This window comes from Prinia subflava, chromosome Z, assembly GCF_021018805.1.
Source record: "Prinia subflava isolate CZ2003 ecotype Zambia chromosome Z, Cam_Psub_1.2, whole genome shotgun sequence".
Taxonomy (NCBI): Eukaryota; Metazoa; Chordata; class Aves; order Passeriformes; family Cisticolidae; genus Prinia; species Prinia subflava.
Window position 1 is genome coordinate 94,990,747 of NC_086283.1, and position 14,093 is coordinate 95,004,839.

At 40.2% G+C, this 14,093-nt stretch overlaps 1 protein-coding gene across 3 annotated transcripts in view; it reads left to right on the forward strand.

Moving 5' to 3' along the window:
* The window catches only part of MAST4 (microtubule associated serine/threonine kinase family member 4), a 275,995-nt gene that overhangs the window by 84,620 nt on the left and 177,282 nt on the right, over positions 1-14,093 (forward strand). Inside the window, exon 1 of one of the 3 annotated variants that reach the window (XM_063423910.1) lies at positions 9,458-9,627. The exons of the other annotated variants lie outside the window; for them this stretch is intronic. Within the exon in view, the coding sequence (XP_063279980.1) occupies positions 9,589-9,627 (39 nt within the window). The 5' untranslated portion in view covers positions 9,458-9,588. Of the gene's footprint in view, positions 1-9,457; positions 9,628-14,093 lie in introns of those variants that run through there. 3 annotated transcript variants of the gene reach the window in all.

The following is a 14,093-nucleotide window of genomic DNA, read 5'->3' on the forward strand; positions in this document are numbered from 1 at the left end:
TGGAACTAAAGCTTCTGACTCTGTGTTACTAGTGGCTCTGAATAAGGGCTTATTCTTGTCTGCTGTAATACTTGAGTTGTCTGTGTGTGGTGTTAGTGATGTTATCTTAAAATGTCATCTAGAATTGTGTTGCTAGTATCACTTAGGAAGTGGGAAAAGTGGGAAGTGTTACAAAAGTGAGGCTGTGAACTTTTCACCCTGGTAGAATTGGCCACATGAGAAGCAAAGGAGTAGTGGTGTTTGGCAGTAAGCTATATGATCAGGAGAAATCAATCTATAATCATTTATAGTGTTTTAAGTTTAGATGCCTTTCTGGGAATAAAACTTTCTTGACTTGTTGGTGGACTTTACTTAGAGGATAACTGCACAAAATTATAATCTGTGATTAACAAGGGATAATACTCAAGAATATAGTGATGAACTTCCTTGGCCTTAGTTCAAAAGCTTCTGCAACTCCTTAAAATATTTTTATAGGTATGGAAATGGAAGTGGGATAAAGAGGTTAGAAAGGACATGAAGAGCAGGAAGAAACTGGAAAAATGACTGACATTTGGAAGGATTGAGGAAAATGCAACCATAATGCTGTCTCCTGTACCATGCTGTCTCCTGTTCCCTCTGGTTACAAAAAGCAGACTATTGTGAATTCATTGTCTCTCAGTTAACTTACTAATTGAAACACTGATCCATCTATAGTTTTTAACATTTAGTGAGAAGATAGTAAACAACAAGTTGCACAGAGATCTTCCATTGCTCGAGGAGTGTATGCTGATATACAAATCTAATTTGATTGGTCTGATTTCTAGTCTCAGAATGACATAATCAAAGTTTAAACTAATTTCAATCACAGCTCTGCTGTTAAAATAAACTGAGATAAAGTGGGCATGGGGAATAATGTGATGAGTGTAGGGAAAAAAACACTGTCTGTACTTCTGTCTGCATTCAGAATCTGAAGTGAGAGGTGTTGGTAACCTCGGAGTGAGAGCTCCCTGTGTGGCGTGGGTGAGCAGTGGTAGGTTAGGGTGTTACTCAGTGTTCTTATAAGGCAATTAGAATTTCTTTGACTGTTCTTAGTAGTTTTACGAATTTGGTACTCATGCATAATTAGGATAGGTTGATTAATTAAAAAAAATTGCAGTAGAGGACAAGATAGTGGGACAGTTGTTCCCCTGACCTGAATTTTAATAGCGATTCTCTGTGTTGTTAAGAAAATTAATTTTTAGCTTTGTGAAAAGTTTCTTCCTAGTGCTGCCACTGATATAGAAAACTTGATCTCTGCTTTGGCAGTTTCAGTTGACAAAAATAAAAATATTAAAATTCTTTGAACTTTCTTGTAAAGTTTGCCGTAAAATGATGGGATTGTTTGGAAGCTGATGAGGTGTGTTCCTTTCTGCTGCTTTTTGTTGCTGCGGTGCATCATCCTTACGCTAAAGGATAACAAGATAGGGCACAATTCTCAGCTGATGAAATAACATTTTTATTTTCCTTCCTGTAAGGGGACATGTTCTCATGCCTGTGGTACTTGCAAAGAGGCTGTAGAGTACCAGAGGATGGAAGCAGACGGTGTGGAAACAATAGCTCTCATTCCTCAAGCTGAAATACTCCCATGGTTCTGATGATAGCTATAACTCTCAAAACAAAGAGTCTGAGTTCAATGGCACTGCTGACTTACAGGCACTGGAGCAGGGTGGGGAAATGTAGTTTTTCAGGATCTCTGATCATTGATTGATCTTTTTTTTTTTCTTTTTTTTATTTAAGTTTCACAAAGCAAGGTACCTAGCAAGAATTTTTCTGAACACACAAGAGAGTACTTCTGTGTTGGATGGTGTATTGCTACTTCTAATCTCTTACAGTTTTAGGTTTAAAAGCAACTGCTGTTTTACTGACCTGAAACTTTAAGTGGGTTGACTGCCACAGTTGGCTTTGGCACATGCTGCTGGGTGTTTGCAACTCTGTTTTTTAGTCTTTCTTGTACATTCATGTGAAACCAGATGTGTTACTGTAAAGTGCACTTTTGTCCTGTGGAGGCAGGTGGGAGTGTGGACTTTGATGCCTTTTACCATACCATACCTGGTATTTTTTACCCAACCTTACCTGTAAGTATTCTTGTTCTGCTACACTGTGATTTAAATTGTTCTGGCTTCACTGGTGTGATGTAGTCGTGTTTGCTTTGCTCTTCTGTACCCTACCACAGTGGACTGATGATTTTTAGCATCAGCTTGGTTGTCATATAAGTGAAGCTAGAAAGTATTGGGTTTTTTTCTTTCTTCTATCACAGTATGCCCAGTTGGTGCATATATCTCTATCCAGTTCTCTCAGATATTTAATAAAGCAATAGTACAGTAAGATCACTGCATCTATTAAGGATTTTCTTTCATGGTGTTGTGGAGATTAAGAAACTGGGTAAGTGCTCAAGTTGACCTAATGTCACTTGAGTAAAAGATACAATAATCAGCAGGAGATTGGTTAACTGCTACTCTCTCATGAATACATTTAACCTCTTGATCATTGCAGAATAGCTGCAATTATGTGGTGCAATGGAAAATCCTCAGTATTTGGTCAGTTAAGTTCAGAAATTATGGTTGGCTTTGTAAAGCATGGAACAATTTCATAGTAATAATATACACTTGGCTGATCACAGATTCCTTTTTCTATCTGTTAGGCTGTCTGTTTGAGAGAGGGTGAAGGCAGTAAGAAACAAAGTTGAATTATGAGATTGCCTGCTGTAAGTGAGGGAGAAAAAAATCAAGTTAAGTAGAACTAGCCTACAGCTGAAATGGTGCATATCCTGAACAAACATTCCTAGCATGATGTTGCTTTTCCAGAAAATGATGAATAAAAGTTTTTGGTATGCTTGTTATGTGTCCTCTACCTATTAAATATAGGATTGCAACTAGTGATCATTAGGAGAAGGTTCCTTTTTGTTCCAGACTTCCTTACTTTGCTGATTTGTAATGGAACTTCTGTCCATAGGGAGGCAAGAATTCAGCAAGGTAAACTATCTTCTGAATTAATTTGAGTGTTGAAAGCCTTAACTATTGCTCTCTAATGCAGGAGAGTGTTTTTGTGAAGAAGATGGACCATGAAGAGTGGAAAGTATTGAATCTTATAGTGGAATAAACAGCCAAAACACACTAAGAATAATTATGTGTCCTTAGGAGAAAGTACATTAATATATTATCTCATTGACAAAATACTGCATTATTGCAAGTGTTGAGATTGAATGCTTCTAAAAAGGAAAATGGGGCATCAAAATAAAGGAGACTAGGTGCATATTTGTTCAGAATGATCTCAAAACAAGAACATAAACCTTGCCGAAAGTTTGATAATTGTGGTTGGAATGGAGCTTCCCTAGTACTGATTTCACTTGAGAATCAAACTTTTAAATGTCTCACAGGGATTATTCAGAATGTAATTGCTATTACTGTTTTGCTACGAGATTTTTTGAAAAAGAAGTTTATTCCTTTCCCATAAACAGAATCTGAAGTATTCCACTGAGCTGATTGGTAGAAAAACCTCATCTCAGAGGGGTTTTTATTTTTTCTCTGAAAACACAGCTATATGTGTGGCACTTCAAATTCTAAGATTAAAAATGTCATAGCTCCTGTATGTTTGATGTTAGGCTTTCTTTGGGGAGATACAATAGTTCAGCAACTTCTGAAAAAAGGAAGAACATTATATGTGTATCTCAGTTCCTGTTGAAAGGAGACCCAAGAGAGATACAGACTGCACTGATGATGTGCCTGTCTTCAGAAAGAAAAGACTGCCTTTTTTGAATCGATGATCCAGCTATGCCTTTTGATGGAGTAAGAAACATGGTATTTGATGGAAAAGGCAAAATGGATGAAGCTGGCATGTCTGTTGTGAACGGGGGTTCTTGTACTGTCACTGAAGGAGAGGCTGACTAACTTATTTAAATAACGTACTTGAAAAATTGGTTTGCTTCTGCAACATTTATTTTTCTTCTAATATTTTCGTGAGGGCTTGATTAGGTAACAAACCATCCCTCCGAGTGGGTGGACCCAAACGGGTTGGTGCAAGCAGGATTTTGCCCGGCAGGTGGCGGGAAGAGCCAGCGTGTGCCTCTGCTCTCCATGGGATGTGCCCATTCCTGCGTCTGTAGTGGTGGCTGTGGGCAAGGCACAGGTGCTTCCGTGGGATAGAGCATTCATTTTAAAGAACCTTAAAATATAAATTAACAGAATCAGTAGTATTTTATTCTATTAAGAAACAGCAGCAATCGACCTTCTTTCCTTAAGTGTAATAAATTGTTGCACCCATCTGCTAACCTGTGGTTTGCAACTTGTGTAGGTTTACCAGCTCTAGAAGAAGAGAATTAGAGTTTTGCTAACTGAGGAATCTTGAATTTTCCCTGCTTGTGATCTGTATTCTTAGTAATATAAAGTGAGAATAATAAATTCTCTCTTAACGCATTACTGTACCTGGTAGAATCTTGGAACACAGCAAGCCAGCCTGGCTTGCCTGAATGTGTGTTTGTGTAATGTGGTAAAGTGGAACACAAATTCAATGGTGCTCTATCAATCCATGCAGTGATTCTTGCCCAAAAGTCTTTTACTATCCATTAAAATTCAAATGAAACCCCTTTTCCTCAAAGCATTGTGGAGTGACAGTGTGGATGGTTTGGTGTGGATGTATATGTATGGGACACTTGAAAAATTCTGGGTGATGTTTTTGGAGATTTCTTGTGTGTGTATATAATAGGAAAAAAATGTACTGTGTCTGCATAGGGTGTTTGAAATTCAGTGTAAAATATTGAGGGTAAATTCCTTTAGGAACCAAAACCGTTTTCAGAATACTGCAGAACAGGAATGTTATCTAGATTATTTCTTAATCATATGCAGAGTATGACTGTTTTGGTGTGGAACATAAAGGTGGCTCAATTTCTTTTATGACCATTCAGAAAAATAATCTTGAGCTCCTTTGTGGAATTGTAATGTTGTCTTCCCTTGACAGTTTGTTCTTTAAACTACTACAGAAGCACAGAATAACCTGGCTGGGAAGGGACACACAAGGATTGTTGAGTCCAACTCCTGGTCCTGTGCAGGACACCCCAGGAATCACACCGTGTGCCTGAGAGCATGGTCCAAGTACTTCTTGAACTCTCTCAGGCTGGTGCTGTGACCACTTTCCTGGGGAGCCTCTTGCAGTGCCCAGCCACCCTCTGGGTGAAGAACCCTTTTTTCTAATCTCCAGCCTAAACCTCCCCAGCAGTTTCATGCCTTTTCCTCAAGTCCTGTCACTGGTCATGAGACTGAAGAGATGGGTACTTGTCCCTCTGCTTCCTCTTGTGAGGATGCTGTAGAGGCTCTCTGTCTCCTCCAGGCTGAACAGACCAAGTGACCTCAGCTGCTCTGGCTTCCCCTACAGACCCTTCACCATCTTTGTTGCCCTCCTTTGGACACTCTCTGATGGCTTTTTGTCTTTTTATGCTGTGGCACCCAGAGCTGCCCCAGCACTGGAGGTGAGGCTGCCCCAGTGCAGAGCAGAGCAGGACAATCCCCTCCCTTGCCCAGCTGGCCGTGCTGTCCCTGATGCCCCCCAAGGACACGGGTGGCCCTCCTGGCTGCCAGGGCACTGCTGACTCAACTTTCCATCAGCCAGGACCCCCAGGTCCTTTACTGTGGGGCTGCTGTCCTTTCAAAACCACAAAAGCAGTGTTTGCAGGAGTTTGTTTCAAAACCATTATAACTACAACATCCAGGATATACTGTGCTATACTCTAATCATTCTCTCTTCTCTAATGTGATTAGAGAAGGGCTGTGTAAGAATTAATGTTAAACACTTCCAGGTATCTGTAGTTGTATTTGTCCACTTACCCTAGCTTCTGAAATTATGGCAGTTGAAATATTTTAATTTTTCCATCCAGTAAGTTAGTTGAATAGCTTATCAGTGGACAAAAATATGATGAAAAGCTCTCTTTTTACCTGTGGTGGGAAAAGTTCCTGTTATTTTGGATTACAAGTTATCACAATATAAGCAATTATTTCATAGCTTGTTATCTATTCTAAGCATTTGAATTTTTACTTCTAGGAAGAAAATAATTATTTTTAAAACTCGGTGATGGTGACTGGATGCTGTAGAGTATTTAAGGTATAGGAAATAGCCCTGACAGAGATAGATTTAGGGGCAGAGTACAAATGAGTTTTTTCGTGGTGCATAATTAATATGATTTATCATATGCTACCACCATGTGTAGTATGAGGGTGGCAGCCACACATGGGATATGTGTATGCATAAAATGAAATTTAAATTAAATCTGCATTGTAAAACTCTAGTTACATATTCATATATAGTTTTGGATGCTTAGGTTTTGTCTGGTTGATTGGCTGATTTCAATAATTACAGCGATTTCTAAATTTTCTTGGTTTTGTCAATCAATATTGTTTTCTCAGTGAAGCTGTAAAAAACCAGCAGTTGAATGAAGATAAAAACCTGCAAGATTTTTGCAATTGTCCTGAAAACTATCTTTTACCATGTTTCTTTGCAGCTTTAAATAAATGTGGACCTAGGAGTATGTACCTAAATTAATTCTGAAACACCCTTCACATTTAATCAGGTCAAATGCTTCATTTATAGGGGAGAAAAAATTTTGGCAAAATTTGAGGTTGATTACCGTCGTCCTAAAATAATTTTGTCTTCCGTGAGGGCGAGGAGGAAAAAAAAGTTTCTTTTTCATGCACTGTACATGTTTTACTTTATGCTGCATATACAACTGAACTGTGCCTTTCTGCTACAAGTGATGTGAAAGAATATGTGAGGTATTCTGCTGTGTTTTGTATATATAAATATATTAAAATGTTTCAAAGAGCATGGATTTTTCTTCTAAAACATAAATTCTTCCATACCACAATCTTATCTGTCATGGTTTTTATGGTGAATATAACTGAAATAATAATCTGAAAATAATTAAAACCTCCAGAAAAAAAACTATCAGGCTATATGCATTTTAAAACATGAAGATGCACTTTTGGAAATAACTAAAGAGATTCATAAATTGTGAGAAGATTCACAGTGGAGTGGATGCATTGTGCAAGCCTTTTTATATGCAAGCATCTGCCTCTCAGTTCCTTCCAGTACACTTTTATAAAATGCAGCACAAGCCTAGGAAAATGCCACTTGTAGAATTGATAGTGAATGCACTTCTCACTGAAAGATAGTCTTATACTCCTCTATTTGGGATTTGTCTCATCTTCCCCTGGAAGGCAGTCTTCTCTTTGTTTCCTTCTTCTGCCTTCCAGAATGACTTAGGTAGCTGTGCCAATGACCTTCAGCATATTGCAGAACTTGTTACACGTGTGTGCTGTAGTTTGGATAGTTTCTTCAGGCATGTACATCTGTGTTTTGCCTGCCTATAATCCTTTCTGTAAATTGTCCTCCTATGAAAATAAAGCTTCTGTGATACTTGAGGTGTTTTGCTAGGTTGTGGACTTTTTGCATCTGTGCAAAATTACTTGATGGTACCACTTTGTTGTGCTGTTGTTCCAGTAATGATCTCTGAGCTACATGGGGTGCTTTCAATTCATACATATACAGTCAAATATACAGGCTGAAAGGATGGTTGGACTAAAGCTAACTACACCTCAGTATTACTTGCTTTTAAAGGAATTTATAAATTGAGCACTGGGAGATTTTGTTTCAGTGCTTAAAATAAAACTTGTGCAATGTGTATAAAGATTGGTTGTAAAAATGCAAACAACCTTGCAGCTGAAACTTGCAGTGGGTCATGAGAAACAAATGGTAAGATTTTGCCTCTCATTCTTGAAACTTGACAGTCTTTGGTTAATTAATTTTTGCCACCCTTACTGGTAGCATGTAACAGCATTTAGATTGTAATTCATTTGCCTGTGTCATTTTTGGAAACAGAAACACAGAAGAGGTACGGTGCGAGGACACATGGATTTGGACAATTGTGATAAAGTTTCAAAGTGTTGTAAGAAGAAAGATGATGACATTTTGAAATGGAAAAAAAAAGGAAAACAGGAATATCGGGTGCAACTCGTAGGAGATAATGTAACATTTTCCCCCTTTGTTTCAAGTGGGTGAGGGGTTCTAGTCACTTTTCAGTTTGATTTGGTAAAGCAAAAAAGTTTTCAGTAGGGTCAGCATGCTGCTTGAAGAGATATTACTCTTGAAAAATGAATTCAGGAGGGATGAGTAGTGTTTGTTACAGAGCACGGCAGGATGGTCACATAGCCCCTTCTGGCCTACAAATTCGTAAATCTGTCAGTGTGTTTGATTTCCCTTGTCTCCCTCTTGTGGAACTGGAGTTCTTGTCAGCATGAGCATCTCCTTTCTAAACTAAAATACTGCTGTTATCCTGGAACTGAAGTCTGCGATGGCTAAATTGTAACCCATTGACCACATGTGATGGATGCATTTGGAGCTGGAGACACGGAGGGACATGGAAGAGGAAACATGTTCAGTTAATGTCACTGTGTAACTTAGATAGAAACTGACTGATTTTTAAAGGATAATACAGTTGGAAGTATCAGAGAAATGTAGCTTAATAGCTGAAATTATATATTTTTTAATTGTAACAAGTGCAAAACAATAACAATGCATTTCAGTCATATGAAGAAATGTTGAGGGTTGGGGGCAGGGAATACAGCAGTCTTTTTTTTCTGCTGTTCTTCAGATAAGCTGTTACTGCTCAGCGTTACCCTTTCAGCAATCCTTTTTTTTTTTTTTTTTTTTTTTTTTTTTTTTTTTTTTTTTTTTGTGTTCTAAATGCCTTTGCTCCTGGCAGGTTTTACTACTCTGGAATGTACCTGGACTACTTCTCAAAATGATGCAATCTGACAGAAAATCAATATTTCTTTTCCGTACTAGATTTAAGGGTATGATTGTCATAGTCCTCATCTTAGACTGTTAAAGGGTGAATAAATGGGGGAATAGCTAGTAGTATGGTGACAGCTTTTGGGGGGGAAAAAAAAAAAGTGTGTATGTATATATATATAAAATATCAGTGATTTGTTTAACCAACAGCTTGGCAGATATGAAAAGTCCACTACCGTTTTGCTCCTTAAAATCCGTGCTCCCAGACATTACCTTTAAGGATCTAACCCCCTAGTTTTTGACGGAGACGAGTTTCCCTTGCACCAGTCGGGTCAGCCGAGCTGATGAGCGGCCCTCGGGCGGCGAGCCCAAGGTCACGGCTGGACCCTGCACCCCCGAGACGCTCCGTCCTCGCTGCGCGGGCTCTCCGCAGCCTGGCAGGGGCTCGCAGCGGGGCGCGGCTGGCGGGCGGTCGCTGGTTGCGTTCCGCGGTGCGGGAGGGCCGCTCTCTCCCGGTCCCCGCTCTCTCCCGTTCCCGGTCCCCGCTCTCTCCCGGTCCCCGCCCGCTCCCGTTCCCGGTCCCCGCCGCCCTCACGCCGCCCGCCCGGCCCCGCCGCCCTCCGGACCGCGCGCCGAAGTTGCCGGGCGCGCACCTCGCGCGGTCACGTGCGGCGCGGCGCCAATCGGCGCGGGCGTGATGTCAGCGCTCGGCAGCTGCGGGGATGCGGCGCGGGCTCCGGGCGGTCCGGCATGGCCAGGCGGCGCCGCGCGGCGTGAGGGCGGCGGAGCGCCGGCATGGACGAGCCGGGCATCCTGCGGAGGCGCGGGCTGCAGGTAGGGGCGGGGCGCGGCGCGGCGCCCGCGGGGCGGTGCGCGCCGCCCGCAGTTGGGAAGAGTTGCCCTCCTCACCTGCGGCGGGCGCGGCCGCGGGGCGCACCTGTGGGCGGGCGCGGCGCGGCGGCGGCGGCCGCGCTGCCCGGGGAGCCGGCGGTGCGGCCCCGTGCCCGGGCGCTTGCCGGGGAGCCGGGAGCGGCGGAGGGGTTGTCGCCGCCAGCCGCGCTCCGGGCCGGGCGGCGGACGGGCATTAGCGGGGGTTGAAAGTTTGGCCGGCGCTCGGCGCACTTCGGCGAGCGGCGCTTCCTTGCCCCGGCGGCTTTGGGCTGACTTTTCCGCTGGCGTCCCCAAACTCTAGAAAACCCTCTCTCCCAGATGGCGTGAGGGTTATGACACAGTGTTGGTACCGTGTGTTGTTTGAACCCAAGACTCGAACCTCTTAGGGTAATGTATGATCCGGTCAAATAATTAAAATACGCGTACTTATATACATATCTCTGTTGGCGGAAAGTGTATTAATAAAGAATATGTGACTACAGCCGAATAGAGGGTGTAGTTACTTTTTTAATGTTTCACCAAAATGGAGCACCACCTCAAACTACATCATTACTGCCCATTGTTCAGAAAGCCCCTTTGCTCAAGTAGCTCTCAGCGATGAATGTACTTCCTTTCTTTTGTTTTCCTCAACATCTGCAATTTCAATGGGAGGAGGGTGAAAAGGAAAGTCTCCATACATTTGGGATCGTTATTCTTAAGTAATACAAACCCCCATAAGGCGTTTAACATGCACAGTTCTGAACTTTTTTGGTAAGACATCCTTTTTGATCAGTGCTTTGAACTTGGTGCTGATCCAGTGCCACAGTTTCTATTAGGTAGATGTCTACAAGTAGAATGTGTAGCACATGTTGCTGTGTAGCATACAGAAGTCCTGAAATTCTCTTGGGCCTTTCAAAGAATCCATTAGCTTTTCTTTAACTTTTTGTATGATAACATTTGCCTGTGGAAAGTGAACAACTTTCATAAAAAGATGAGTCACTCCTTATATCCCAAATATTTTCTATCAATTGATTGCCAAGTAGAAGGAATAATCTCTGCTGCAGGTTGAGACTGCAGATGACAGCTTTTAAAGGATATAAATTTCAAGAGGTAGATCTTCGTAGTGAAACCGGATTTCCTTCTCTTAAACCTGCTCTAATCCATTTAGTAGTGTAAACCGGATTTCTGCCTTTTGACAAGAATTGAACAGCAGTCTGGTCTGATTAAGTTATAATTTAAACCTCTGTGTGAAAGAAATGTGTTGAGTTCTGTAGATGTTATTTTTATTTTCTGTAACTAACAAAACAATTTTGGATGAATACCAAAAATACTGTACAGAACTGCTTACAGTCACCTAAGGGGACTGTGCTGAAGTTTATACAGTGAATAATCCAGGTATCAGAGGGACCTATTCACACTTGCAGTGCATGCAGTTTTTGAAGATGTGTACTTTATGACTCTGCTTAGGATCTGGTCCTACAATGAAGAGAATCAACCAGTGATAAGAAGTGTTAAAATTGACATACTTTCATTTAGAAAAAGATGTGAGGGGTAGAAATGCTGTTTACACTCAGGTTATATTCATTAGACCTTTAAAGTGAATCCATCTTCATAATGTCCTCTCGCTCTCCTTATGTTCTTCTGTTGCTTTGTCATCTGTTGTCCATGTGACTAGCCTAGAGACTGGTTTGATGATGTTGTGAGCTGTAAAGTTGGTTATATGACAAGAGGTGTAGCTGCTGTTTAAGTTCTGTTAATAAATATTAAGTGTCTGAGTTGTTTACTTTGCTGATTTTTTGATTTTATAGTACATTCCAAAACAGTGACTTCGTTATTTTACAGTAATAATATATGCTTTTACCATAAAAAAACCCAGCCCTAAATAACTCTCCTGTCTTTGTTTTCTGTGGGAGTAATCTGTGTATTTTGCCCCTTCTTTTTTTTTTTTTTATATGTAATTGATACTCTCTTGTAAATATTGAGTATATTCTGAAAGGGATAAACAAACAAACAAAAAACCCAAAAATAAAAAACCCCAAAACATCCCCAAAAACCTCCCTATATAAACAACCCAAAACCCAAAAAACCAAGATCCCCTACAAAAAGACACTCACCTCCTCCTCCAAAAGGCAAAACAACCCCCAAAAAAGCAATGGGAAAAGGAAATTTCCTGAGTAAAGACTGTTCTGAAATACTTGTGATTTTTAATATAAGTTTAGATAAGTTAATATAACTGTCAGTTCTCTTGGTTAGAAGTACAAATGTTAAAAGCAGGTAAATCTGCTTAAAAGCTGTGTGCTTTCTTAGGGGAAGGTGCATTTAAATTAAACTGAAGGATATGATAAATAGCATATGAGTAAATAAAAAAAAAGTTGGCATAACTGCTGTGGGTTTTTTTTCTTTGTACACAGTTTGCTTCAAAGCTTGATTTACAGGACACACAAATCATTTCCTTTTAGACAGGAACCTGATGTAGTTGTGTTTAATGCCTTGTACCATCGTGCTGTGTTTAAAAAAAGCCAGGAAGCAGCTTGAATTGAATCTCAAAATATAAGTCTTAAGTAAATATGGAGACTTGGATAAATCTTGTTTCAGCTTGATATGTTGAAGATTTTTCTGTTGCTGAGGCTTCTGAGAGAAAGTGAGCCTTTACTTTGTTGCAGCCTGAATACACATATCTGCTTAATCTTACTACAGCCTCTTTCCTGTGTCTAGTTACTTACGTTGTTTGTATTCATGGAAGAATAAAAGCATCTGAATCTGTAGTATGTGCTGCTTCTCAATGAGCAGATTCTGGAGGTTTAATTGCAAAGAACGCTTTTTTGGTAAGAAACATCAGGATAAAATTAATGATTTCTTCCAACATCTGAGTTTTTAAGGTGCAATTTAGTATGGATTAAATAACAATTTCTTGGAAGTAAATTTGGAAAAGGTGAAACCAGCTAATTACTTCTTGAGCATTATTAATTGCATTCTTAATTGCAGTCTGCTAACAGCCCATGCTTGTGATTGTTTGACTGAACAGGGTATTTCATGTTGCTTTAAACCAACGACTCCAAACCCACACGATGGTGGGTAAAGGCAGCACACATTTCCCTGAATCTGTGAGGATATGGGAATGTGGGAGAAACCTTATTGCCAGAGGCACCAGCTTCAGTCATGCTTGCAGTGCCGATTAAGCTTTCACTTTGTCAGACAGATGCTTTGGGCCTTCACTTGTCCTTTTGCTAATTTCAGTGCGCCTTTAAGTGGCTTGTAAACAGTGTCTTGTAAATCTTCAGGTAATTACATGAGCTTTTTTAATTAGACTTGCAGGGAAATTGACCAACAGCAGAGAAAGCAGCTTTACATGAAACCTCTCAAATGTCAAAGAAAATGCTGTGTTTATTTCTCTTCTTTTCCCTAGGTATATATATACATTTTTTTCAATGGTGGAAAATTTTCATAGGGAATCTAATCCTTCTTTAGATTCAGAGTGACTGCACTGCATTGTTTGCATTGATATGATTATAGCCAACAAAAAATTCCACTTGGAAATCTAATACATGCATTGATTTGAGGGAACTACGGGTATGAGGTAAAAATAATTTAATCACAAAATTCAGACTTACTATTGTAGGAATGGAAGTAGGCAGTGTAAAGGAAAATGTGGTGTAAATGAACACTTGCTATTTTTATGGAATTGAGGAAATCAGTTGTACCAATTCCATATGTTTCTAGAAAAGATGGCAAAGGGCACAGTCACTGTCTAGCCTTGACTACTACTTTCTTCTGTCTTCAGTACAGGAAAAGAGTAATTTTTGTAGACAGATGTTTTAAAATTTGGTACATAAATTGTCCAGACCTTTGCAAAACGTCATACCTTACAGACTTTTCTAAGTCCTTGCTTACTGCCTCAACTAAAAATGCATTTTGTGAAATCAGAAAGAAAGGAAAGAACTTCACAGAAAAAAATGGCCTTATTTGCAGCTCCTAAGCAAGTGAGATTTCTTTGGAGTAGAAGATTTAATGAAAAGAATTCTTTCTGAAATACTGAAAATTGACATGTGAAGTAAAAGGTTCATCTTGGAAACCAAACTCTACAGGAGAGGAAAGCAAAGAGGTAGATTGTAAGCAGCTCTTTTCTAAATGCAGTTTGTGTTTGGGAATGTGTTTGTTGGGTGATCTGCCCAGGAATAAAAAAAAGATAAAAGTTGGAAAGTGTTAGTTGGAATTTGACCTGGTGTCTCTTGCAAAGTAAAAAGAAAAAAGGTGTAAAAGTCAGTCTTACAGATGAGGTTCTGGAAAGGTTCTTATTTTCATCGGTGTGAGTACTGTGTATGTCAGTGTTCTTTGGGCAAGGGAGACCTTATCCCTAGTTTCTGCTGGTGTTTCTGTCTTGGTGGAAATGGTTTTACAGTATCAAAGGGGAATTGTGTAACTGTGAATCA